At 39.4% G+C, this 26,735-nt stretch overlaps 1 protein-coding gene across 2 annotated transcripts in view; it reads left to right on the plus strand.

The window, feature by feature from the left end:
* Adgb (androglobin) overlaps window positions 1–26,735 on the plus strand; it is a 118,387-nt gene that overhangs the window by 41,319 nt on the left and 50,333 nt on the right. The window contains exons 9-16 of one of the 2 annotated variants that reach the window (XM_041680297.1): window positions 2,805–2,939; window positions 10,054–10,148; window positions 15,949–16,123; window positions 16,989–17,079; window positions 23,155–23,284; window positions 23,549–23,585; window positions 24,878–25,061; window positions 26,150–26,213. In XM_041680297.1, coding sequence (XP_041536231.1) covers window positions 2,805–2,939; window positions 10,054–10,148; window positions 15,949–16,123; window positions 16,989–17,079; window positions 23,155–23,284; window positions 23,549–23,585; window positions 24,878–25,061; window positions 26,150–26,213 — 911 coding nt within the window. The remainder of the gene's footprint in view (window positions 1–2,804; window positions 2,940–10,053; window positions 10,149–15,948; window positions 16,124–16,988; window positions 17,080–23,154; window positions 23,285–23,548; window positions 23,586–24,877; window positions 25,062–26,149; window positions 26,214–26,735) is intronic. The other variant, XM_041680298.1, reaches the window with a different exon arrangement.

The raw sequence follows: 26,735 nt of genomic DNA on the forward strand, positions 1-26,735 counted from the left end.
TTTTTAATATCAAAAGTCTCAAACTGCGTATTTAGGAGACTTTTACAGGTGCACTAATATTTCTCAAAAATACAGCATGGACAAAGGGAGGAACTGAGTCCAAAGATTATAAAGATCTGAGAATTGGTAACAATGACTGACCGATGAGGGAGAGAAAAGAGTAGCTGGAAAAGTGGGGCAAGAAAAGACGAGTGTGCTAGCCTTGAAATCAAGGGGGGGGGGGGGAGTTCCTTCAAGAATAAGAAAGGCTGTTTCAAATATTATAGTGAGGTGAACTGTGATGTTCACTTCAGTTTCTCCACTAGACTGTTGGTTGTGGGAGGTAGTGGACATTGGAAATGGAGCATATGGAAAGCTGTGGAAGAGAGCCAAAGAAACAGGACGAAATATAATGTACAGACAAGTCTGAGAGAAATTCGGCTTTGAATAACAATAGAGCAATAAACGGGAAGCTGATAGTTATTAGCATGAGATACACAGAATCTATATTGGTTAATTGAGTGAGGGAGAATGTGGCAGTTCCCAGGGTAGCTCTCTAGTGTGTGGTGGATTCCATTCTTTCTCCCTTCTCAAGAAACTGACACTAAGGCTCTCATTTAAGCTGGATATTCCCAGGAACCACGTAGAACTGTTGAGTTCTCCTCAGCTATGGGAACAAGTGCTCCTTCTTTCTAATGTGCAGACACAGGCCATGTAGCCATGGGGTGAACACATACAAGGGTAGGTAGGTAGACAAGCTTGGTCCGGAAGAGGTTGAGGATTTATTACACAAAGATTCGAATATTCTCTGGTTCTAGGAAGCCTAGCTGTGAGCTGAGAATGAGGTTGAGATGGGAGATGGAGACTTGGTGGAAATTCAATAGCAATGTGGTGATATTTGTAAAACTAGGGAAGAATTATATCCAGTAACATTCAGCTGATAAGTTATTTATAGTGAGGATAACAAAATCATGGAATTAATTGACAGATGACATATTAGTCTAGTGCTAAACACTAAGCCATTTTTATTTACATGTTTTTACGGGATATATTATAAATAAAATTCTAAATAGGAGTTTGAAAGTAAAGTTCAGTTTTCAAACTGTAACTGAAATCATATATTGCTGCACAAAATTAGCTTAACTTGTGTCAGTATTTATAAAAAATAAAATTTTATTATCCTAGTTTTTAATACTTAAATTTCTCAAACAGCTCAGCCTACATTTGAAGTTTATAATATGTCTAACGTATATTTTAAATCTATTCTAAACACCATGAGACAAGTTTATTTTCTATGCTAAGAGACATCAGAACTAGTTGAAGTCATATTTTTAATAACTGCCCTCTTTTTAAAACAGTGATCAGGCGACCAATGAGGGTTATAAATTTAGCAGTTGATGTAGATAATCTAAACTTTCATTCCAAATTAAAGAGACTTATTAGGCAACAAAAAATACTTCAAATTTTAAAAAAATTAAAGTCTTTTCATGGAACTATGCTCATGAGTAAAAATTCAAATGGTGGGGACAGCTCGGTAGATGGTTTATTGCACAAGCCATACTGGAAACAGGTGGTTGGTTTGTGGGTATTGTTGGATTTCATTCCCATAAGAGGATGCTTTACTGAAAGAAAATGGTATTTGTTTGAGCTGAAGTCCCCAAGTAGGGTAAATTGAGAAGGTCTTGTATAGATAGAACTAAACTTGCAATGCATGATGTGCTTTTCTTGTTTGTTTTCATTTTAAGATGAGAAAACTAACCTGACATTGCAATTAAATATAAATAAAATATATTCAAGGGCCTGAAGAAATAGCTGCCTGGTTAAGAGCACTTTCAGCCAAGCATGAGTATCTGAGTCTAGATTCCCCAGGATCTGAGTCTAGATTCCCCAGGATCTGAGTCTAGATTTCCCAGGATCTGAGTCTAGATTTCCCAGGAGTGGAGTCTAGATTCCCCAGGATCTGAGTCTAGATCTCCAGGATCTGAGTCTAGATTCCCCACATTCTGAGTCTAGATTCCCCAGGATCTGAGTCTAGATCTCCAGCATCCACATAGAGAGTGTGGGGCTGCCTGTGTAACCCGAGCACTGTTGGGGTCAGAGACAGGAAGATGTATGGAGTTTGCTAGCCAACAAGTTTAGCTGAAATAGTAGGTTCCAGATTCAGAGAGAGAGAGAGAGAGAGAGAGAGAGAGGAGGGAGAGGGAGAGGGAGAAGGAGAGAGAGAGAGAGAGAGAGAGAGAGAGAGAGAGAGAGAAGGGAGAGGGAGAGGGAGAGGGAGAGGGAGAGAGGGGAGAGAGGGAGAGAGGGAGAGAGGGAGAGAGGAGGAGAGGAGAGGAGAGGAGAGGAGAGGAGAGGAGAAAGAGGGAGAGAGAGAGGAGAGAGAGAGGAGAGAGAGACTCTGTCTCAGGGAGTAGAGGAGAACGTGAGAGCAGGGCACCAGCACCCTCCTGTGCGTGTACTTGGGCTCCACAGGTACTCTTGCTCAAAGTAAACAAATGCATTCAAGTCACTCTCCACATGCAACATAAAACTGGATATAATAATTTAATTATTACACTCAATATTAACTAATTCCGCCCCGATTTCACAGCCCATGTTAATTTTTAGAATTGTTTTCTCTCATTTAATGTGGTATCAATCAGAGGAGATTACATTTTGGGAGAAATCAAGGCTGCAGTTTTACATTTAAGTACTATTTTACATTATTTACATTAAGTACAGTTTTACATTTAAGTTTTGACCTTCTTAGTACACACTGGCTGAATATGTAGCAAAGCATAAGGTTTTCTAGATAAAAGATTTACCATTTTTTCTTAATGTGTTAGAGAAAGCAGATGCAAAAGACCTTGGCAAGAAGAGGAATAAGGATGGAGAGAAGGAGAAGGAAAGATTCAAATTTTCACTCCATGGTTCGAGACCCTCATCTGATGTTCAGTACTCTATGCAGTCCTTGTCAGATTGTAAGCTCTTAGTCTCTTACAGTAACTACCTTAGTCTCTGCCTAAGCTCATGGAAAATGTTGGAATAGTACACTCTCTTTTGACGTGTCTAAGTAAGCATGTTCAAATTTTCCCTCCAACTTTGGCTCCTTCGTGTAAATGATGGGTTTGTATGTTGTTAGGGGATGAAAACAAAAGCAAAATTTCCATTGACAAAACCTCATCTTTTAAAAATAACTAAATTCTGCTTTCCCCCTTTCTTTGTCAAAGTAAAAGAAATAGCACCCCTTGCCTTAGAACTCATGGTGACGCACACTTTTAATCCCAGCACTACGGAGGCAGAGGCAGGTGGATTTCGGGGTTCGAGAGCAGCATGATCAACATAGTGAGTTCCAGGCCAACCAGTGCTACACAGTGAGATCCTATCTTAAACAAACAAACACCCCAAGTATCAAATCAAACAGCCACAGCAACAAAACTAAGGAAGTCGCGTGTATGCCGAATATGACGCAGGTTGGGGCTGTGAGCTCTGCCCATAGTCAGATCTCTGCATCAACACTGGGTAGAGGAGTACCAGGCTAGTGAGAGAGCCCCTCATCAGCCAGGTTCCCTTTCTTCTTCATCACCACAGCAGCATCTAAGAGAGTTCTCAGAGTTAAAGTCTGAATTATTCATCTGTTGGTATGTCACATTTCAGCATATTCATGATTACTGTTTTAATTCTGAAAAGTGCTTAAGACAGAACCCTGGTTTCCGCTGAGCTCTACGGGACGGATGTCATCTGACAGAGTGCCTGTGTAGACATCCTTTTCCTATGCAGTTAATTTTAAGTGGCTTTGGAAGCTGCATTCCCTTCAGTCGGCTGCTTTAGTTTCATTTGTAGCAGCTTGGAGATGGACCCTGAGGTTTCAAAAGATACCTGACTTAGAGTCAGTTCCTACGTGAAAGAATGACTTGATTTCTACACTATTTGTATTCAGTTTGACAATAGTAATACAATATGCTGTACCTAGCTCTGAGAAGGCATGGAAAATTTAATATAAAACCTATGTCTTATTAATTTTTTGGAAATTAATATTTATCACAGCTGTAATTACAATGAAATGGCATTCATGGCTTTAAAATTCTATAAATAAGATAAATGAAGGTGACAAAAGTTCTTTAGATATTTATGCATGGTTTTTCATATGTGTGCTTACATTTCTGCAATATCTACTACAATCTACTATATGCTAATAACTATGTGACATTTAAGGCTCCCCCTCCCAGTTTGTTATTTTCAAAGTAAATGTATTTAGAATGCAACTTACAAATGATTCAAACAGTACATTTTATTGTTTTAATTACAAGAAATTAAGGCAATTTATGACTGTCAGGAATTCTTCCAAACTGTATTGAAGAGAACTATGGTCCTGTTCTAGAGTTCTAACACCTTAAATTGTGTGGATTCTGAAGCTCGCTGCCAGGAGAAGTGGGAGAAGAAATGGGATGATTATGTTTGAGATCTTTAAGGACCAAACTCATTGATCACTTCTGTTTGTATTCCTTTCAATCACAGTTTGCCCTGCCTAATTAACTGTAAGGGAGTTGGAGAGAGTTTGGTTAGATGTTTTAGAGAAAGAGGACTCCCTCTGGTGGACAGTAGCTAACCTCTGTCAAATTTTACTGTCCTGAACACTAGATACCCATTTCAGCCTTCCTGTACATATGTATTTAATACTTTACAAAGACCATGACCCAAACTATTCAGTAACTGCACCTAGTTCCAGTTCTAAGACCTCTGGGGTGTGCACTTGCACACACGTACAAGCGCCACACCTCGTCTCTTATGTTTTGTTGAAGACAGATTAACTGCAGTATAAGTTCCCATTCATAAAATTAAACAAGAGGGTGAGTTCTAGTCACTGCTCATTATCAACTATACAATTCTTCTGAGACAGCCCTCTGTAAACCTTTGCCCCCACAGATGGGAAGCCTATTGGCACCGGCTGTGGTATTTTGGAACAACTCCAAATGAGTTGGAGGTGGGTTTGCAAATCCAGGAAGTTGATCTTCAGAGTTCACCCATTTAACCACTGTATTATTCTTCCCCTCAATATCTGCTGATAGAGCAATCTTTAAATGTTGGACAATTTCCTGACCAACTAAATTCAAAATGTAACTTAAAGAGAAACTTGGATTCAGATTGTGACATTAATGAAAAAAAAAAAAACGCCTAGGTTTTAATATATGAATGAATCAGACCCTTCTAATATCTGACCAAAAATTTGCCAGAAATATTAGATACACAACATATTACCTACAAGTTAACTTAGATTTTGTAACTTAGCAAGAGTCAAAAAATATATTTAAAAGGATCAAAGTCTGGTAAAACTAGAATATGATTGTGTGGGATTGTAAGCAGGGCGTTTTCTGAGTATGGAAGAGATTGCCAAGTTTCGTAACTTTCACTCTCCCACTAAGAGCAGCTGTGCTGTGTTTCCCCTGGATCCCTTTAAAGGTAGATTAGCTTGAGCTGTAACCCATGAAACACGAGCAGGGGTGATCCTTGCAGTTTGTTCATGGAATGACCTATACACAATTCTTCCTTTGCTCTCCTGACACTGTTGAGAGCTTAGTGTTAGAGTGAGTGGGAAGAGTGGGAAGCCATGAAAAACTATGTGGAGACCCGCTGTGTATCTGTAACGTTCCCTTCATGCTGTGTGTAAGCAAAAGGAAACTAGCGACATTTGTAAAGCTACGTAATTCTGAGTGGCTATTACCACAGTCGGAATCACTTAGTGATGCACGAAACATTGCCAAGCTTAGTGTGCCAGTTACAAGGTGAAGATTCGTGGGACCTGCCTAGCAGTGGGCGGCTGCAATGAGGAAGGAAGTGTCTCAAGCTGACATCCACTAAGACCTAGACTTTCACCACAAAAGTTGGTGAAACTAGACGTTGTTACAGGTTGGAAAGTGGCTATGCAGTTAATGATTTTAAATTTCAGAAATATGCGGAAGAGTGACTATTAATGCACACTGTTTATTTATAATATTTAGTCTTAGCGGGGCATTTCATATAAAAGATAAACCCGGAAATAACAGTCTGTTCAAGAGAAAAAGGAAAACAAATGTCAGAGATCAAAGAACTACAGAATTAAGGAGACCACTTCTTAACCACAAATGAATTGACCTAAAACTTTTAAGAGGACCATGATTTCCATATGTATGTGTCGTTATATTTTGTTATCATTCTTCCTCCCTCACTGCCCACCCCCTATCTCCCTCTGTCTGGTTCCCACTCTTTGTCCAAAAAGTTCCCCTTCTTCCTTCACGTCTTTTAGCGCCACCATGTTCTTTTTTTACCTCTCTCTTAAGATGTCTCTTCCTCGTCTATCATAGTCCCCATTCTAATTTAATGACACAGGCACACACGCACCCATACAGCCACACACACGGATACCATCCAACTGAATTTCTACATATGTGTGCTAAGTAAGCCTGTTAGGAAAATTACGTTGCTGTTGAGTTTTGCAGCATATTGTGAAATTACAAGCACCTTCTGGTGGAAGATGATCTGACAAGCCTTCTGGTCAGCCTATTCTTCTTCTGCTATTGCTATTAAAGCAGCGGTTCTCAACTCATGGGTCATGACACCTTTGAGGGGTCAAACAACCCTTTCAAAGAGGTCTATTAAGGTCACTAGAAAACACAGATATCTAATTATCATTCGTAATGGTAGCAAAATAACATTAACAGAGTAGCAATGAAAATTTATGGTTTGGGGTTACCACAACATAAGGAACTACATTGAAAGGTCACAGCTTTAGGAAGTTTGAGAACCAATGCTCTAGAGGATAACTGATAAGCAGGAGTGACTGGACAGGCTCGGTACCCCTTTCCATTAACTTCTCACATTTTATAGCTCTTCTTCTTGCATATATTTCTTAACCTATCTTCAATTTAGCTTTCTCACTTGAAAAAAGCCATGCTATCCATACCAAATTTATTTCATCGGGCTCGTGACTCAGGCAAACTTCTTAGGGCAGCAATTAGCACATAGAAAACATTTAATGAAAGTCCGCCACTGCACAAGTATCTGTTGTAGTATTTGTAGTGATTTTGTAATTATTTGGAGTTCATCCCCTGGTAAATCAATGTTCTTGGCTGAAATTGTTATATATTAAGTCAGTACAATCTAACAGACGATGAATCAATGATAAACGTGATATTTGAGTAATTCTACATGCTGGATACCAGAACTTTCTGATATTTTCTTTTAGGAAATGCAGAGAGCTTCATTCCGTGTAAAATGAAGCATCTAAATCATAATAACTTGGTGAAACCCTCTAGGAAATAAAGCACTTACAATTAAAATGGCAGTTTTAGCAACGAGGATACTCATAGATACTGAGAAATATTGTAAAGTTGTTTTAGAAGTTAGGATTTTAAATGTCATCTCTTCATAACAAAGTGGGCCGTTTTTATCTCTCCTTTTAGATTACTCAATTATTACACATGCTGAAATGCAGGTCTGTCTGTTTGGCCACCTAGAAAGTTAGATGAGGAAATTACATGATTTCTGTTAGAGTTTTAAATAAATGATGTTATGGAACCCTTGGGGGTCAAATATTTGCCTTTAAGGTATTCTAAAAGTGCTTGTGTTTATATCTAATAAAACAAGAAGAAGCCAGGCATTGGTGGTGCATGCCTTTAATCCCAGGACTCAGGAGGCAGAGGCAGGAGGATCACTGTGAGTTCAAAAAAAAGGGGGGGGGGGGAATGAAGGCGATGCACTGTCCTAACTTTGTGAAATAAGATGAGACAATAGTTCCCTGTGGATTATCTGAACCTCATTATAAATAATTGTTTTTACTGAGGAATAACAGACACTTTAGAGGTTTTTGAAAATTATTGCCTCTTCTCTTTTTCCAGACACTTACGTAGTCTGTGATAGGAGAACCATGGAGGGTTCAAGTTCCAGTGTATAATGTTGAATGATGGAGTATAATTTAGACCAAAATAATTTTATACATAAAGATGTTAACATCAAAATTTAGGAGAAAGTTAATGTGAGGGGTGATTTTATGTCTCGCCTGAGCCATGGGGTACTCAGAAATCTGGGCAAATATTGTATGAAGATGTTTTTTGGATGATAATATTCAGATCAATAGGCGGAGTGTAGCAGCTCATCCTGTTTCCCGTGAACGAACCTCATCCAATCAGGTAAATGCTGGATATGCAAAAGTTTGCCCTCCTCCCCCTTGAGTGCTTACAGACTCAAACTCACTGACCTTTCCTGGGACTGGAGTCATCTTTAGACAGGAATTACTCATTACTTCACCTGGGTCTTCCTCAGTTGCCAGACTTACCCTGCGGATTAAACGAAAGTTATATAGACCAACTCCTAATAATCACCCTATTTCCGTATCAGTCCTTCTTATTAATGCAACAGGACTAATGCAGATGTTGGTACTATGACTTAATGTGCTGGTATAACAAATACTAAATAACACAGCTGAGTGATGTATGGATGAGTTTGAGATGCACACTTGAAAAGTCCTGAGCGGCCGGGGGTGCTGAGAACGCAGCCCTGCCGCCCCTATTACTACACTGAATGGCTGTAAAGGGCTGAGTGGTAAGATTTCCAGATGTGACAGATGTTGTGGGACAAGTCCTGCCTGGAAACAAGGAAGATGTGGTTCGAAAGGAAAGGCGATTCTTATTGTGAACTGGAAAGGAGGTTGCTGGAAGTGTATTCTAGTGTTTTGTAGAAGCAACAACATGTGAATTGTGACACTGGATATTTACCTGAGGTGATTTCCAAGCAGGGCTGGGCATGAAGGCTACGGTCTTAACTATGAGTGGTAATATATGATGGGGGGTTAAAGGAAAGGGATCGTAAACCAGAAACCAATAAAAACTTAAAGACTAGAAAAAAAATTCACTCTGACCTTATCCTAAAGCAAGAAAACTTGTAAAAGAATGCCAAGGGTGTGACTTGAAGCCATCCATAAGGAAGTTACTCACTGTGGAGTTCGCCAGGTCAAGTCCACAAAGAGTAGGGATAGAAATGGTATTATCCACACAGAGGCCATCTTTTAGAGGAAACAGATAAGATGAAGGAAGGCTGTTTGTAACTTTTCAAGACTGGACCATAGAACTATTTGTCTATGAATGAATATGCAGGTAAGTCCCCAAGATGATCCAGAGGTAATCAGGACTTCATCTAATCAGGCTCCCAGGAGACAAGGCTGTTTCCCATTCAGTTGCAGAGGGTGAGCCCTGCTTCTTACTTTTAGTAACCCCTATTACTCACACAAAGAGCCAAATGGGCCTTTTATGGGTGAAGCAATTGCTAAATGTTCTCACAGGTTCTCTGGACAAAGCCATTTAGATAGGTCACCATTCAGGGCCTGAAGGGAACAGTGGGCCCAGCAAACTGATAATCCAACCAAGAGAACTATTCCCAAACCTAACAGTGGAATTGCCTTGCTAAGCTTTTGTGCTAACTGGGTTCCTACCTGTCCTATGCTTTTCTCTCTATCGTGCTTTGGGGTCCACTTTTCTTGTCCAGTAGAAATAGGACTCTAGGAGATAATTTCATTTTTATTTATAGCTGGATAAAGTTTCGTTGTTTATATTTAAACAAACAACCAAAAAAGAATTGTAGGAGAGAAGTTTTGCCTCGAGTTGGGTCCTGCCTTCAGTCTCACTGGAGGTGAGTTAGGTATTTCAGTGACACTTGGGCCTTGAAATTGATGTTGAACTGAATTAAAGCTTTTGGTGCTGGTGTCTCGGGTGGAAGGAATTCATGTATGTGGACGACACAGTCTACAGAGGAGCAGAGCTATGGAGGAGACTGTTTTTCTCTTAATTGATATGTTGAAGCCATGACCTCTAATGTAAGTGCTTTTGGAGATTCCTTTAGGGTGGTAGTTAAGGTTAAATCATTATAAAAAAGAGGAAAAGATACCAGATACATTCTCCCCTCTCTTTCTGTTTCTTATTTCCTTCCACTTCTCCTTCCTTTGTCTCCTCCTCTGTGCTTCCCCGCTCTTCTATCCCTCCTATAAAAGAGGCCACACTGAGAAGGTAACTATCCAGTTTCATGTTGACAGGAATGCTCATGATCGATGTATGTTTTTTTTTCCAGGTTCCTCAGCAGTACAGACCCCTCAAATGGTTGTATATGCTACCTTTACACCACTCTATTTGTTTGAAAACAAGATCTTTACATTAGAGAAGATGGTAAGACTTCAAAACCAAGAGATATCATGTCCTTATGTGTGATGGAGGGGAGGTACATGCTCCTGTACAAGGGGCTAGAACATCCAAATTATCTCAATTGTTCATAGTACTATCTCATTATATAAAGGTAAAATAGACATTTTAAAATATTTTTATATTATGTACAAAAGAAAAATAGAGGAAGTATACGTTTCAGTGAAAACTCATGTACATCATTCCTGACAATCACTTTTCAGCGACTAGAGTACACATATAGGCAAGTTTTCTCTGTATAGCCCTGGCTGTCCTGGAACTTGCTCTGTACGCCAGGCTGGCCTCAAACTCACAAAGATCTGCCTGCCTCTGCCTCCTGAGTGCTGGGATTAAAGGTGTACATTACCATTGTGGTGAGCCCACAAGTGTTATACAGTAAATGTACAGCTATTGGAACTATTGGACTTTTCATGGGCTGTATGTACGTACACTCCACATGGAGAACCCACTTTTGCAGAGTACGGGCACACCTGTCCTTTGTCAATTCTGTAAAAATCTTGTGAAATCGTCTCCCTTCTAGAATATCCCAGCAGTGTATAAATCTGACTTTTCCTGTAGGGTGACTGGATACCTCCCTATGGTGTGAAAAGGATTCAGTCAAGTCCTTGTTCTCACAGCCAAAATTTACATAAAAATAGTCCTCCACAAATGTTCTTTACTGACAGGAGTCATTGATAAGAAAGGCACCTCATACAGGAGGTGATGAGTCTGCTCGAACAGCAGACTCAGGAAGGTGCGATCTACTGGTCTGCTCTGACTTAACAGGTTACTAACATTCTGTACTTGTCCTTCACCTTGGTTTCAACTAGCATAAGATCATAGCCCAGGAAATCAACCGTTTATATAGGAAAATGGCCTGAGTCAAAAAAACTAGCTTCAGAGAAAAATCCTCACCTGGGCACGCTGATGGAGTCAAAAGCAAGGTCCCTAGAAGATATTTCCTTTAACTTAGCCTATGGGATTGTTAACTAGTCTGTATGCTTATTTAAACTAAAAGCTTTGAGGTGATCGCACCCCCCCCCCTTTTTTGATTTTCGAGACAGGGTTTCTCCGTAGCTTTTGGTTCCTGTCCTGGACTAGCTTTTGTAGACCAGGCTGGCCTCGAACTCACAGAGATCCGCCTGCCTCTGCCTCTCAAGTGCTGGGATTAAAGGCATGCGCCACCACCGCCCGGCTCACACCCCCTTTTTACCCCTTTTCTTACCCTTATTTTTATCCTTACCTTTATGCCTTATGTCTGATGCCGTACCCTTTAGCCGTATACACTTATGCTTCTTTTCCCTTCTTTTAGCCTCCTTCAAGGAATAAAGCAACTTGCGGGGAAGGGGGCGTACCTAAGTCAATCAGTTTTCGCTTGCTGTAGAAGTCCTATTCAGAACCCTGAGAGGGTGCTGAGGCTGGTACTCAGTAACCATGATATATCACCACCCAGTCACACATATGTTCTTAAAGTGTGATGATAATACATATATTTGCACTAAGACTGCGGAGCCACAGCCACAATCTTTTTGCATGATAAGACAATGCATAATAAACGCTACTTGCTTTTAAACAACAAACTTAATAACATAAATTTAGTAAATACAGCCAAAGGCAATACAATTAAATTTTGCATAGTGTATACATTCAGGCTTAGACTGTGTACGTGCTAATATATGTTCTTTGGTTCCTTCCTCTGTGTATATGTTCTATATTAAACTCTATATTTTTGTTCAGTGTGGAGTCTCATTTTATGCTCCATTGGGAAGCTGGCTTTTGTTTAGCAGTTTTCCCTATGGTGTCACATTTAAGTGATATGTTTAGTGGTTATATAACAATTATGTTATTTATTTTGAGCAACTTTTTCTTCTTTGAGGAAAAAGCAAGTTCTCACCTCTTGTAATAATATCTATCAAGTTACCACACAGTTTATTTAGACGAATGCAGCCATACATTGACAGCATTGCTCCATCCTGACCCTATGTGGGGACTTCAGACATCCAGCACCTTACCCCTGGGGTTCTCTATGCTGTAAAGTCACCACATTAAACTGTAAGGATAGCACGCACTCTGATACAATTGTACATGAATATCCATTGTGTCAGAGTTGATTTTTAAAATTTTAATGAGAATTAGCTTGAAAAGTAAGTATTCCAATAGGTTCACTCCTGCCCCATGTGTCACGTCCGTCATTTAGATTAACCTGAGAGCACAATACCATCATTTCAGAAGCTGTTATTACCAGCCAAAGTCTACCGCATAACAGTAGGAATATAAAAATGATAGGACTCAGGATGCTAGCACGAGCATAGGGACATGGGCAGTTTCTGTTCCTTTTAATTCAGAGTTAAGTAACAAAGCTGTGTCTGAATAACAGACTCAGAACTTTTCACAGTTTCTGGAAATCAGCAGCTCCCACAATCAAATGTATGCCTAAAACCAAGACTCGTGTTTACTTTAAGCCTGATGGTCTCCTCTTTCATGTGAGCCATGGGTACCATTTTAGGTGCTCTCGATGGTAAAGACACAATGTATGGATCATTAAGGTACATCAGCCATATGTCGTGGAATGTCACACCTCATATCCAAGAGATACTCAAACTGCTTATTAAAACTGTAGCACTCAATGCACATTAATTCTTTTTTTTTTTTTTTTTTTTTTTTTTTTTTAATTTATTTATTTATTAAGGATTTCTGCCTCGTCCCCACAACCGCTTCCCATTTCCCTCCCCCTCCCCCGATCAATTCCCCCTCCCTCATCTGCTCGAAGAGCAATCAGGGTTCCCTGACCTGTGGGAAGCCCAAGGACTGCCCACCTCTATCCAGGTCTCGTAAGGTGAGCATCCAAACTGCCTAGGCTCCCACAAAGCCAGTACGTGCAGTAGGATCAAAAACCCACTGCAATTGTTCTTGAATTCTCAGTATTCCTCATTGTCCGCTATGTTCAGCTAGTCCGGATTTATCCGATGTTTTTTCAGACCTAGGCCAGCTGGCCTTGGTGAGATCCCAATAGAACATCCCCATTGTCTTAGTGTGTATATTATAATAATATAAACTACATCTCAGGGAATATGCTCTGATCTTAAGGTGTAAAGATGAGTAACATAATCTAAATTCCTCACTACAAAGCTCAAATTCTGTAATGAAGTGGACAACAAGAATTAAAAAGCTGTTATAACAGAGAGTATGTTAGGTACCTAGCTAAGCTGTGTTTGTTGAGTAATGGCAAAAACGGATAGCTATATAAATAAGGGGGAAATCAATGTGAGTGACAGACACAGAGCATGGATCTTCCCCCTAATGGGCAGCTAGGGAGATCTTCCCAAAAGAAGCTAACTCTTCAACCTGCGGTCTAAGAAGTTACACTAGCAAATAGGAGAAGGTGTGCTCAAAGCAGAGATCATTTCAGGAAATTTGAAGAGCAAGGCTACCACATAGACTCCTGTTCTGGGAACTAACAGAGATTGGGTTAATTGTAAAGAGATTGGGTTAAAAGTCTCAGAAGCAACTCTAGTTATGGAATTAAGGACAGAATATTCTTCACAAATCTTTTTTTCTATTTTCCTTAGATACACTGTTGCTATGTAGCTCAGGTTGGCCTAGAATTTGTGATCTTCTTGATTCAGGTTCCTCGGTACTGGAAACAAATGTGTACCACAACACCAGTTTAAACCTTCCCTTTAAGGTGCCAGAGACTGTGGAATCAATCTGTTGTCTGTAACATGATTACGAAGGACCTATCCCAGATATCACCATTTGTCTGGAGTGTTGTGATCCCCTATCCCATCTGATGGTTCATTTGGGTTGACTTTCTATGAGGTTGATCTAGTTCCCCTGTAAATATCAACTAGCCTAGAGAATATAAGTATACCTTTTAAATCATAAATCCATAGGAAATGGTTCTTCCCTATTGAAATTTTGTAAAATGGAGGCTAACACTAAAGTTACAGCCCCAAAGCATGTTAAGATCAACACACATAGTTAGTGACTTGCATTTGGTTAAGAAGTAATGGAGACCACAGAGGAATAGAGCAAATCATCAAGAACTACCCTATGTGATCCAGCACCCCTCCTATCACAGGCTACCCTTAAATTCACTCCCGAGTTTCCAGTGGATTACTCTGGGGCAGTGATTTGATTTCATGGTGGTTTCCAACACCTAAGAAAGGAAATATTTGTTTTTAAGCTACTTTACAAAATAAAGAAATTTCTGAATGTTTTTGTAGTAAATTGGAAGAGTCTATAAAATAAAAAAGTGAAAAAACTTTTCTTCTTAGGTACTTTTAAAAATCAGGGTATCATTTTTCTCTTCAGTTTGAATTATTATCTATACCATGATTACAGAAACTAATCATGTGAAATCATTAGAAAGAAAATGGTTCCTGGAGGGACTGACTTTAGTGTAGTTGGTATTTTATTATTTTACTTTAAATGTTAAAGCCATCTGTAGTTGCGGTATGGACCAATTAAACTTTCTGTTTCTGTCTCTGTCTCTGGCTGCTGTCTATCTGCCTCTCTCTTCTATAATATACTTCAGACAGCATTTAGGAGCTACAGTTATGTAAAAATAATGGTCTGATGCATCCCAAAGAAAGTGACTTTACTGCTTAATGTTTGACTATGGGACATATCTGTCAGGACAGCTTCTATGCTCCCTGTCAATGCCTCTCTTGTCTCCAGTAATGGAGGGACTTCCTGAGGAAAAGCCCGCTGTTAGAGATTACAATCTCCCATAGATAAGGCCATTTCTTGTCACCTTGCAAGACTGAACATATTTAAAAACATTTTTAATGTTAAATAATAATTGTGAGGTTTTTTTCAAAAAAACTTTTAGCTAATAAAAACTGGTTTTACAGCTCTAACCTACAAAATACTGCCTACAGATTTTTTTTTTAAATTTATTTATTTATTAAGGATTTCTGCCTCGTCCCCACAACCGCTTCCCATTTCCCTCCCCCTCCCCCGATCAAGTCCCCCTCCCTCATCTGCTCGAAGAGCAATCATGGTTCCCTGACCTGTGGGAAGCCCAAGGACTGCCCACCTCTATCCAGGTCTCGTAAGGTGAGCATTCAAACTGCCTAGGCTCCCACAAAGCCAGTACGTGCAGTACGATCAAAAACCCACTGCAATTGTTCTTGAATTCTCAGTATTCCTCATTGTCCGCTATGTTCAGCTAGTCCGGATTTATCCCATGCTTTTTCAGACCTAGGCCAGCTGGCCTTGGTGAGATCCCAATAGAACATCCCCATTGTCTTAGTGTGTGGGTGCACCCCTCGTGGTCCTGAGTTCCTTGCTCATGCTCCGTCTCCTTCTGCTCCTGATTTGGACCTTGAGATTTCTGTCCGGTGCTCCCGTGTGGGTCTCTGTCTCTGTCTCCTTTCATCGCCTGATGAAGGTTAATTTAAAATTTTGGAATCCAAAATTTGGATTAAATTTTGGAATTTAATCATTAGATTAAATGATCTAATCTTTTCTTTTCAATAAGCAAATATGGTTTCAGGAAAACTTAAACATGTAAATAATAAATTAATACATATATCAATATAATATTAATAATTTAATAAATATAAATATGAATACACTATATACTATGGCATAAACATGTTATAATATATAAACATATATAAATATAATATAAATATATACATTAGTAAATAGAAATGTTGGTGTTGTTTCTATTAAGAGCTAGAAACATTGGTGTCCCTGTTTTCCTATATTGGCAAAAGTGTTGCTTTTAGATACGAGAGGTGATGAAAGATTCATTTCAGATCTTCTTTCCATCTTGTAGGCGAATTCTGCAGAGAAACTTAGGGAATATGGGCTTTCTCACATCTGTAGCCACCCTGTGCTGGTGACCAGAAGTAGGTCTTGTCCCCTTGTGCCACCCCCCAAACCTCCTCCCTTACCTCCCTGGAAACTCATTCGCCAAAAAAAGGAAACGGTCATAACGGATGAAGCTCAAGGTATGTGCCCTATGGCCTTACAGTCTAATTTACACTTCTCTGGGGCTTCCCAGTGTCTCACATGGAGAATGGTATGTTCGGAGGTAAGCCACGCAGCCCTGCACCCAAAGCTACTTGACCCATGTCCGAATTATGTATCTAAAAAATTCAAGTATGTGTTCTGTATTTGGTCCAGTGGATCCGCAGTGACAGTGTCCTACACTAGGGTTCATCATGTATTTGTTTTTCTTTTTTCTATTGGGCTTAATATGTAAAGTAAAAAATTAGCAAAAATGGGAAGGGAGTTCCATTCTGAAGGATAGTGGGACGTGGCTAACTACCTGAGCTTGTTTCTTTTCCCGTTCAACTTCAGAGTTCACTGAGGTGATATGTGCTACTCTCCTTTCTCATTGGCAATTTCTTACTTCTAAACTAACTTAACACGCATATCCACAAACCCACTATTTCCTTGCTATTCCTGGCACTTCCTGCTTCTTCTTCCACTATAGTCCCGTAGTCCCATGAACCAGCTCACATTCCTCAGCATGTCCTACATGGTTGTGCCGGAGGTTAATTGAGGGACACTTTTGGTTTTTAAGGAAAAAATTGATATGGAAAGTCACCATTAAAGCATTAGCAAATACAAAGACTTGTCTGTCGTTCACCATTTGAGTTCTCACTGTTCTACTCCGTAAAAGAAACTGGCTATAGACAAAAGAAAGCTAACGTTGGCAAGATCTGTAAACTGTTTCACTTAAAAATGTCTCTGTTCATTCCTGTCTAACTCTATTGAAACCCCTGGGGAAACACGTCCTCTAACGAGCACTGCTTAGAATCTGAAAGATTCTGGAAGTGTACATCTCATTTCCCCACCGGAACTTTTCAGATACTGTACCGAAGAAGCCTGAGCAGTTTCTTGAGATTTCAAGTCCATTTTTGAACTACAGAATGACTCCATTTACAATTCCAACAGAAACGTAAGTATGTGACTTTCTCTTCAGTGTGTCTGTGACGTATGTGGCTAAAAATCACACTTACTGGAAAGAATGCCTGAAGACCACTGAGGCCAAATATATATGCTTATCCTCACAGTCTATTGAATGGGATACCTTATAGCTCATGCTTACATAATTTTATTTATATTTTTATGTATGACTATTATAGCTTAAAAATTTTATATCCCCCAAAATGAAATTCTAACCCTCAGGTGATTGGGTTTGTTAGAAATGATTTTTAAAGATGTTGCATAGGTTATATGGTGAAATAGGTTAAAAGTTACATATGATTAAATGGGTTAAAGGTTGTATGGGATGCTGATCTGATAACTTCTGCCTGTGGGAAGATGTTATGAGCTCTTAGTCTTATTGATAAACTAAATGTGTGGATACAGAATGCCTGCAAGCAGAAGTCTTATTTAGAAAAGGAAGCAAAAATATGCATGACTATTGTACCAAAGATGTCCCAGATATGGTGAACTGCACAAGACAAAAATAGTCAAAATCACCCTGTGGGTAAGAGAGGCTCACCAAACCCCATCTTTAGTTGGGGAGCTATTGGCTATTGATTGCCGAGGGAGAGAAAGTCATTTTTCTTTGTTGGTGTGAACTCTGGTGGGTTGCCCGAGCAGATAGCCCCACAGCCATACACATGAGCAGTGATTATTGGACTCAGTGGGTTGTCAACAAAAAGAAGGAGCATAAAGTTTTGAGGGGGATCTTTCTAGGTGTATGGAGGAGGGGCAGTGGAGGTAAATATAATCAAAATGCATTCCACGAGTGTATGAAGTTCCCAAAGAGTAAGATTAAGTGTGCACGCGAGGAAACAGGATAACGGAAGTCACGAATGAGATCAGAGCAGGGAGACTGAGGCTGCATTTTTGTAGGTTAGTGGATGGAATTGAGAGCAGTTTCAGAATGAAGCTTCTAAACTATCTCCTCATCTGATATCAATTAGATCTTGAGGTTTCATGAGCCTAAACCATAGGCAACTGGTGCCTAAAGTCAGGATTTGTGCACAATGGGATCAATTTCCTCTTAAATGTTCCCTTGGTCCCAGGAGCATTGGTCATAGAATGGCTGTTTCCAGAACAAGTTTGTAGGAATGCACATGCCCTAGGGTTCTGTGGCTAGAAGTGGTTTTGGATGTCTGTGAGGATATTTCGTGAGCAGGCTAGCTCCCCGTTTGGACTGAGCATAAGAAATCAGCAGTTGATCTCATGAGCAGCAGAGGGAGTTTAATGATGGGTTGTCTATTGCCCTTGGCTCCTGATGTCCTGCCTGGAAATTCTTTCTCACTCACTACTCCCAAAATTCTAGAACACAAAAATAATCCATCCACTTTGTAGCAGTAACAGCCTTTCTCTTATTGTCCAGTAGCATCTCATTTTTATCTGAGACTTTAACATTTTGGTAAGAATTCTCTTTATCCCCCCTCCCATATTTGCACTGAAATAATCTTGAAAATCACTTACATATTTCTTGAAATTAGAATTTCCTCTACACCTTCCTGTTCTTTATGGTGTAGTACCAAAATAATTTTAACAAAACAGCAATGTAGGCATTTAATAAAGTTCCTAAAACTCTTCTAACCTCTACTCAGCTCCAAAATGATGTCCACCGCTTTAGATGGGCAACAGCCAGATTCTGGGCATCCATTTTCTGTTTGAGTGCGAACTGTGGAAACAAAATGTCATAAACCTGTGGATTGTAAGTGGCAAGAGTATATCTTGGTCCTGGGAGCTGGGGATTCAAGATCAAGACCCCAGTTTATCTACTGTGTAGAAAGACCCATTTCCTTATGCAGGCTTCTTTCTGCCTCCTTGTGTGCAAGAAGTGGCACAAACTCCCTAGAACCGCGCTGCCCAGAGCACAAGTCTCACATGAGGACTTTGCTTTCATCCTGACGGCCTCCAAAGTCCATGCCTACTACTGTTGCCTCAGGGCTGAGGTTGAACACAGGAACTTAACTTTCAGGTGTCCTCCCATTCAGAGCACAGGACTTCCTGCCCTCCTTGTGAAGCCATGTGCCCAGCTCTTCTCCAAGAGGACAACCTGTGGAGCTATTACAGTTTGGTTTTGGCTTTTATGCCCTTTCTGTATGAACAACTCTCAAGTATCGATTTCTACACCTTCCTCTTACTGTTAGGTTTCTAGATATGAAAGAATATTGTGTAATTTATTTTTCATCCCCTCTGCATTTTCAGTTGAATATAAGGTTTATATCAATACTATAAAATTTTGATATTTAACACACTACTAAGGATTTGACAAGCGCCTATACTCAGTACATATTGAATAAAAAATATTTTGAGGCATCTAAGTCATACAGAAACTTTTTGGTATCTTCTAATTTGATAGTTGTAGTCACATGTACTTGGCTTAATTGGGTACTTTTAAAAATATTTAAAATTTTGAAAATATGTGAGCATTTAATAAGAGAAATTAAGAAATTGTCTTTCCCAGGAAAGAGTTCCCCCCCACTCCAATGGTTATCTAAAATCAAGTGGTCAGCCTAGAAATCATATAGAGACAATAACATTATATGAACTGAGCAGGTTGTATTTATATATTCAGGAATACATATGCGCATATTTATGCATACATGTGACATATTGGGGGACCAGGCTAGACAAAAATGCCTTTTGCTAAGGTAGAGGCATGGGGATTTAGAAAATATTAATAAAGAATATGAAGACACAAATGAAAATAATAAAACAGAAACATATAGAATAATATTAAGAGGGAGTTCCAGTGAGTACTGGAATTCACCCACATTTAATTTCCAATTGCTTTAAATACCCCTGATCTCAAAAGGCAGAAGTAAGACAAAAAACCGCATTAACATGATACAAGGAAATGAACATACCAATTAAAGGTCACATGTTACAACCACAGTTAAACATTCTGTTGCTAGAACAAAACAAGTCACGCTCATACCCTAGACCAAAACATTCTGTAGGCAAGCCACTCCCTGGGTGGGATCCAAAGTTATCTCCTTAAGGGAACTGGAACTTAAATTGGATCCATAGAGTTTTGTTTGAGGTAGAAACGTATCTACTTCTCTATTCCTGAAATACAAGGTCTGGCTCTTAGCCATAACTGTTGATTATAACCTTGAGAGAGCAGAACTCTCTGACTAAATCTAGGTGGGACCTTTGTTTGAGGTAGAAGCACAATAACCTCGAAGGACTGGAAGTAAGTTAAAACTCTCTGACCTTTGGTCAATGAGGAAACAGGATCACATTTTTGGGCCTCCACAGTGATATGAATTTGAGAGAGAACAAGGGCCATGCACCTGCAGTCAGGAAGCAAAAGAGGTCAAATGGATACTAGTGCTCAACCTCTTTCTCCTTTCATTCAGTCTAGGACCCCAGCATGTGAACTGATGCTGCCCTCAGTGATAGCACCTCAATTTAACCCAATCTAGGAATCCTCACAGACATACCCAGAGTTTTTCCTTGGTGGTTCTAGATCCTGTCAAGTTGACACTATTACTCATCAGAGACTGTGGTAGATGTATATGCTCTCTGATATACCTCAGTCTTTTCTGGGATTTGCCATGAACTGTAACCATGATAGAAATAAAAACTGACAAGAAAAAGAACTGTTATAATTTAAATGCCCAATTCAGTGTACTTTGTACTGTTAGGCACTCTTTATACCAAAGCCAGTTAATAAGTTAACTTACACTGTCTTACTCTGGTTAAGTTTAATACATTAGACACTTTTTTTAAATTAATTAGCTCACACTGTCTTAATCTGTTTAATTTTAAAGTATTAGGCACATTCTTGACATCTTTTACTCTTTCTTGTGTTTCTGTCATGTTGGGGGAGGTGTTTATTTTTGTTGTTTTTTCTTTTTTCTTTTAATTAATGTTTCATAGTTTTCCAATTATTTTTATACTGAAAGTTCTCCAGTGAAAGCTAACCAGCATGTTTATGACTAGATGATAGCAGGAGCAATGGTATAGAAGCCTGGTAACTCTGTGGATGACAAGGTATTTCTGGGAAGTATCAGTGACGTGGTAGTAGAGAAGTCTTAAGAGAGACCACTTGCACTTAGAGAACTAGGGAGGCCACTAGTGAAGCTATCCAAGTCTGAAGCTTTAGAAGTACAGAAAGCAGAAGCATGGTGTCCATTTAGCTGAAGGATCAGGGGTGCTGCTATAGAAGTCCTGGAGTTCAAAGAGCAGAGACCATGGGGTTGTGATGTCCATGAGCAGGGACAAAATAATCCATGACCATAATTCTTCACCTTCCTAATGCTGGGACCCTTAAACAGTTCCTCATGTTATGGTGACTCTAACATTATTTCATTGTTTCAAAACTGTAATTTTGCTACTGTTATAAATTGTAATGTAATGTAAATATCTGATAAGTAGGATATTTGATATGTGATATGCAAAATATTTGATACAGGGTCTCAACCTTCTGATTGAGAGCCACTGGTCTAGGTACAAGAAATTAAAGTCATTTTCCCTCAGCTGTTGTGTGCCACACAGGCCTACTGCTGATTGGATAATGCCTGCCTACACTGAGAGCAGAACTTTTCCACTCAGTCCACTGATGCCCAAGTTCATCTCCTTCAGAAGTCACCTCCCAGACACACCCAGAAGTGATACTTTACCAGTTACCTAGGCACGCCTTAGTTCAGTCCAGTTGACGCTGGACATTGTTCAGCATATCTAAGATTTCAATTTGCCATTCATATATATATATATATATATATATATATATATATATATACTTGGTCTTTCATATGACTGTGTTTGCATACTAATCAGAGGTTGTATAGGCTGTAAACACTGTAGCTGTGTTGACACCGTAACACATTGTCCTATGGCTTATATTATCATACCTAGCCTTTAAGCATCTCTATGTTTATAAGTAAAAAAAAAGGATTGATTTCATAGCTCAAGTTTCCTGAGTTACTTCCATACCCAATTTTCTGTAACTTCTTTTTGCTCCTTGATTAAAATAGATAAAGATTCCAATACCCAGGAACAGACAACCAACACTTGATTGCCTTCCTCTAATCTACTATGCACTGTAATCTGTTATCAGTTCATTCCCATATCCAAGCTCTGTGACAAAGGCAAAGGCATGTGAATGCCACTGCACTCTCTGTGGAAGACAGGTCCTAGACTTGTTCTGCGGTACAATCAGATTTCTCATATCAACGTAAGGACAATCTCCAGGGAGAATGACTGCTGTCGTGATTTCATTTCATTGAAATTCCATGGCTGGAGCAGCATGTTTGCTCATTCCTGGCTCATGGTTTTGTATGAGACAATTGGAGCTTCATAAATATGTTTCTGCTACCCTCTAGTGGAAGTTGTATGAAAGTAGGAGAACACAATCTAACTAAACATGGTGGGATTCTAGTTCATGAAGTCTATATGAGTAAAAATTATTTTTATTTTGCTTTTGAGACAGGGTCTCACAGTGTGGACCTGGCCGACCTAGAACTTGTTCTCTTGGCTGGGAACTCACCTTTCTCTTCTGGAATTAAAGGCATGCACCACCATGCCTTGCTATATATGTAGAATTTGATTGTATCTTTGAAACAGTAGTATAAAATACATATATTATGATATGCATCTGATGTGCCAATGAAATGTGTGCTTCCATGATGCTATTTTGGACCATGTCAATGACTTCTTGAGGAAGTGACTTGGGTAAAGAATATGAGAGTCATGCTTAGGAGCTTAAATGCTTACATTTCTGGATTAGATTCCCCACAGCAAAATGTTTCATCCACACACACTCGGCTAATCCCACTAATGTTGTAATCATCAACAACTCACATCTTTAAACAATGTCTCTCGAAAATGTGTACAATACATTGACTGATATAGTGGTCGTCTAGAAAGTAATATAAAATGTTATTCAGAGGTTTTGTGTGAGGTGCTTTTTAAAAACTTCCTTGTAAAAGGATAAGAACAAAATGAACAGAATCAGAACCTATTCTTGTTGACAAAACTAAATGTATTCACTAGTCACTGTAAATCAGAAGTCACAGCAACAGAAGTTTTGTGGGCTTTTCTCCACTAGGCATTTTGTACAATCTGTTGTTAAGAAAGGGACACCTCTGGGATCCATCCTTCCTCCTCTTGTAGAAAATGAGTTAAATGCAAGCACCAGCCAAGGAGAGATGAACATGTTAACAGGACACCTGTCGCAGGTACTGGCTCGGCCCTGAATCAGGCAAGATGTATCTGAAATTGTGAACTCTCTTGTATCTCCACATCTCAGCAGTGTAAAGGACCCCATTAAACCCACACCTTGTGTATCTGTGACACCTTAGAAAGTGGAACATCCTTCTGCCATAAAAGTCCTTCTTGTCTCCTTCCTGGTTCATGCTTCCTATACACTATTAAACAGCTGCTTATTTTCCTAATTTAGGTTGTCATGTATATACTTACAATTGTTCATTTTCGCTTTGCAGGGTAACCTTCCATCACAGCCTATCCCTGGAAAAGGTAAACTAGTCTTTCCCTCATGCTTTTGCTCTCCCATAGATAACAAAGCACTCAAAAATCCTGCTTCTAAATAGACAGTTCTACCTTCTCCCACGTCATCCTCTCCTATGATTTACTAGTTCTCATCTACTCCAGACTAGGAACATTGGACAATCTCACAGGTTAAGTTCAAGTGTAAATAGAAATGGAGGAGCATGCAATGGAGAGTCTGTGAGTCAAGTGTGTGTGATTGTTTCATTTTGTTGTTCTGTTTCATGTGAGACTGGGTCTTACTAAATTGTCCTGACTGGCCTACAACTCACGGAGGTCCAAGCTCTTAATCCTCAAGGTTACTGAGTTTACGGGTGGGTGTCCACACTGTCATGCCTTTTAACGCTTGCATGTTGTAGTCATAATACTGTTATGAACTAAAGACTTTTTCAAGATTCATATCCAAAAGAAATGTCACATACATGTATCTAAATTGTTGGTTCAAGATTCTCTATGAGTTTTGTGACAATACTTGACAAATATAAACTGTGGTTATCGTCACTGTGTGGAGTAATTAAAGGGCTGGCTGACACATCAGGAGCAACAGACCTGCCATATTTTCACTGTTTTCTACACCCTGACTCTCCCTGCTCCTCTGACTCATTCTTTTTTCCACAACAAGGTTTCTCTGTGTAGCCTTGACTGTTTGAGAACTCATTCTAAAGACTAGGCTGATCTTGTACTGACAGAGATGTGCCCACCTCTGCCTGGGATTAAAGGCAACTACCAGCACTGCCTGGCTAAACGTTTCCCTAAGATTTATTTGTGTATGTATTTTTATGTATATGAGTGCTCTATTTGCATGCATGCCTGCATGACAGAAGAGAGCATCAGATAGAAGAGTCCATTAGGTTCCATTATAGATGGTTGTGAACCACCATGTGGTTGTTAGAACTTGGGACCTCTGGGAGAGCCACCAGTGCTTTTAACCACCCAGTCATCTCTCCAGCCCCAGGACTGCCCCTTACAATATTTCTGTAGCAGACTTTATGCAATACACTAATTATATCTGTCATAGCTTGATAATTTCTAAAGAACATGTTGCCAAACTTACCAAAGTGATTTAAAGTTTCTGTATTATAAAATTATGAGTGTGTGAACTCTACCTTCACAGACCTTAGGCCTTCAAATAAGTGATTATCTCACTGATTTCCCATAAATAGAACTTGAATTTGAAATACTCCTGCCATTCATTTTTCCATACTTTAACAGTCTTTCACTTAACAGTGTAAGATATGCTTGACATATTTGTCCTCTCCTCTTCCCAGATGAACAGATAGAGTTTTCTCTGGGTGATACCCACCCACCTGATGCTCATAGTTTAGAAAAGGATTTGATGAGCATGACCACAGCGACACAGGACAAGTCACAGGAGGACTTGGCAACAGTAAATGAAGGTGCTTCCAGAGAAATATGGTTAGATTTTGAAGACTTTTGTGTGTGCTTTCAGTAAGTATTTAAGTGCTGTTTAGCTGATTAGATTCTCCTAAATAAATCCTGAGCTATGTTACTGTATAGACATGGTTTGTTTCTGCATCTTTATACATTAATCATATGATCTATTGATTCGTAACTATCATTCAAAAAAGGAAAGTAGGTATCAGCTGGGAATTAGCATAATATCAAATACAATTTTTCTTTTGATTGAAAATAGATTCTTCTCTCATATAATATATACATCCAGAACACAGTTTCCCCTCCCCCAACTCCTCCCAGCTCCCCACACATCCCCTCTCCCCCATATTCTCTCTCTCTCTCTCTCTCTCTCTCTCTCTCTCTCGTCACTCTCTTTTCTCCTTAGAAAAGAGTAGGCCTCCAAGAGACAACAGTCAAAAAGAACAAAACAAGATATGTTAAGACAAGGCAAAAACCCTCATATCAAGGCTAGACAAGGCAATTCATTTGGAAGAAAAGAGTCCTAAGAATAGGCATAAGAGTCAGAGATACACCAGCTTCCACTGTTAGGAGTTCCACAAAAACACCAAGCTAACAGCCATATTGTACATGCAGAGGACCTGGTGCAGACCCATGCAGGCCCCATGCTTGCCCCTTCAGTCTCTGTGAACTCATATGAGCCCTGCTTAGTTGACTTTGTAGGCAGGGTTCTTCTGGTGTCCTCCATTCCCTCTGACTTCTACAATCTTTCCTTCCTGTCTTCTTTGGGGTTTCCTGATACCTGAGGGAAGGGATCTGATGGAAACTTCCTATTTAGACTCTCTCTTCACACAATGTCTGGCTGTGGGTATCTGCATTTGCTCTCTTCTGCTGCCTGAAGGGAATAATGGATATATTGAATATTCATCTGCATAGCACATTATCAGCAAAACCCCATTCTAGTTAGTCTTAGTTCCCTCTCAAACACTTGTTAATTAAGGTAGATTTTCCCATTTAGATAATTTTGTCTCTTTAGAACAACAAGTGAAGCAATTTGTAAAGAAGTTTTTTTGCCTGTAATTATTTAAGTTTAAGAAACTAAACATGTAATACTAGTTTTGTATCTAACGGCAATAATCTGTTATAAATGTTCTCCTTTTCAGCCATATATATATTTTCCACAAACCGAATTCTTATTGTCTTAATTTTCAAAAGTCAGAATTCAAGGTAAGTTCATTAAACATTCCTTTATAGGTTTAAGGTTCATGAAGAATTGTTGTATGGGGCCTGCTTGTTTATTTCCAGAGTTTCCAGACTCTCAAAATAACCACACAGAAACTGTAATAATTAAACCGCTGCTTGGCTCATTAGCTCTAGCTTCTTATTAGCTAACTCTTACATCTTAATTTAACCCATTTCTATTAATCTGTGTATGGCCATGTGGCTGTGGCTCATTGGGTAAAGTTCCGGTCTGTATCCAGCGGGGCTAAATGGCTTCTTTCTAAACGCTGCCTTTTTTCTCCCAGCATTCAGTTTAGTTTTCCCTACCTAACTCTACTCTTTTGTCCTATCGCAGGGCAAGACAGTTTTTTTTTTCTATTAATCAATGGTATTTACAGTATACAGAGGGGAATCCCACATCAAAGAATGCCCTTACTAAAACATTCTTAATTTCTTACACAATTATACTTGATACATCAATTTTCAGTTTTTTAATCACCCTTTATCCAGACCATAAGTGATGCTTTA

Source organism: Microtus oregoni, unplaced genomic scaffold (genome assembly GCF_018167655.1).
Source record: "Microtus oregoni isolate MIOR12 unplaced genomic scaffold, Mior012 000033F_ref0000390, whole genome shotgun sequence".
In the NCBI taxonomy this organism is placed as follows: Eukaryota; Metazoa; Chordata; class Mammalia; order Rodentia; family Cricetidae; genus Microtus; species Microtus oregoni.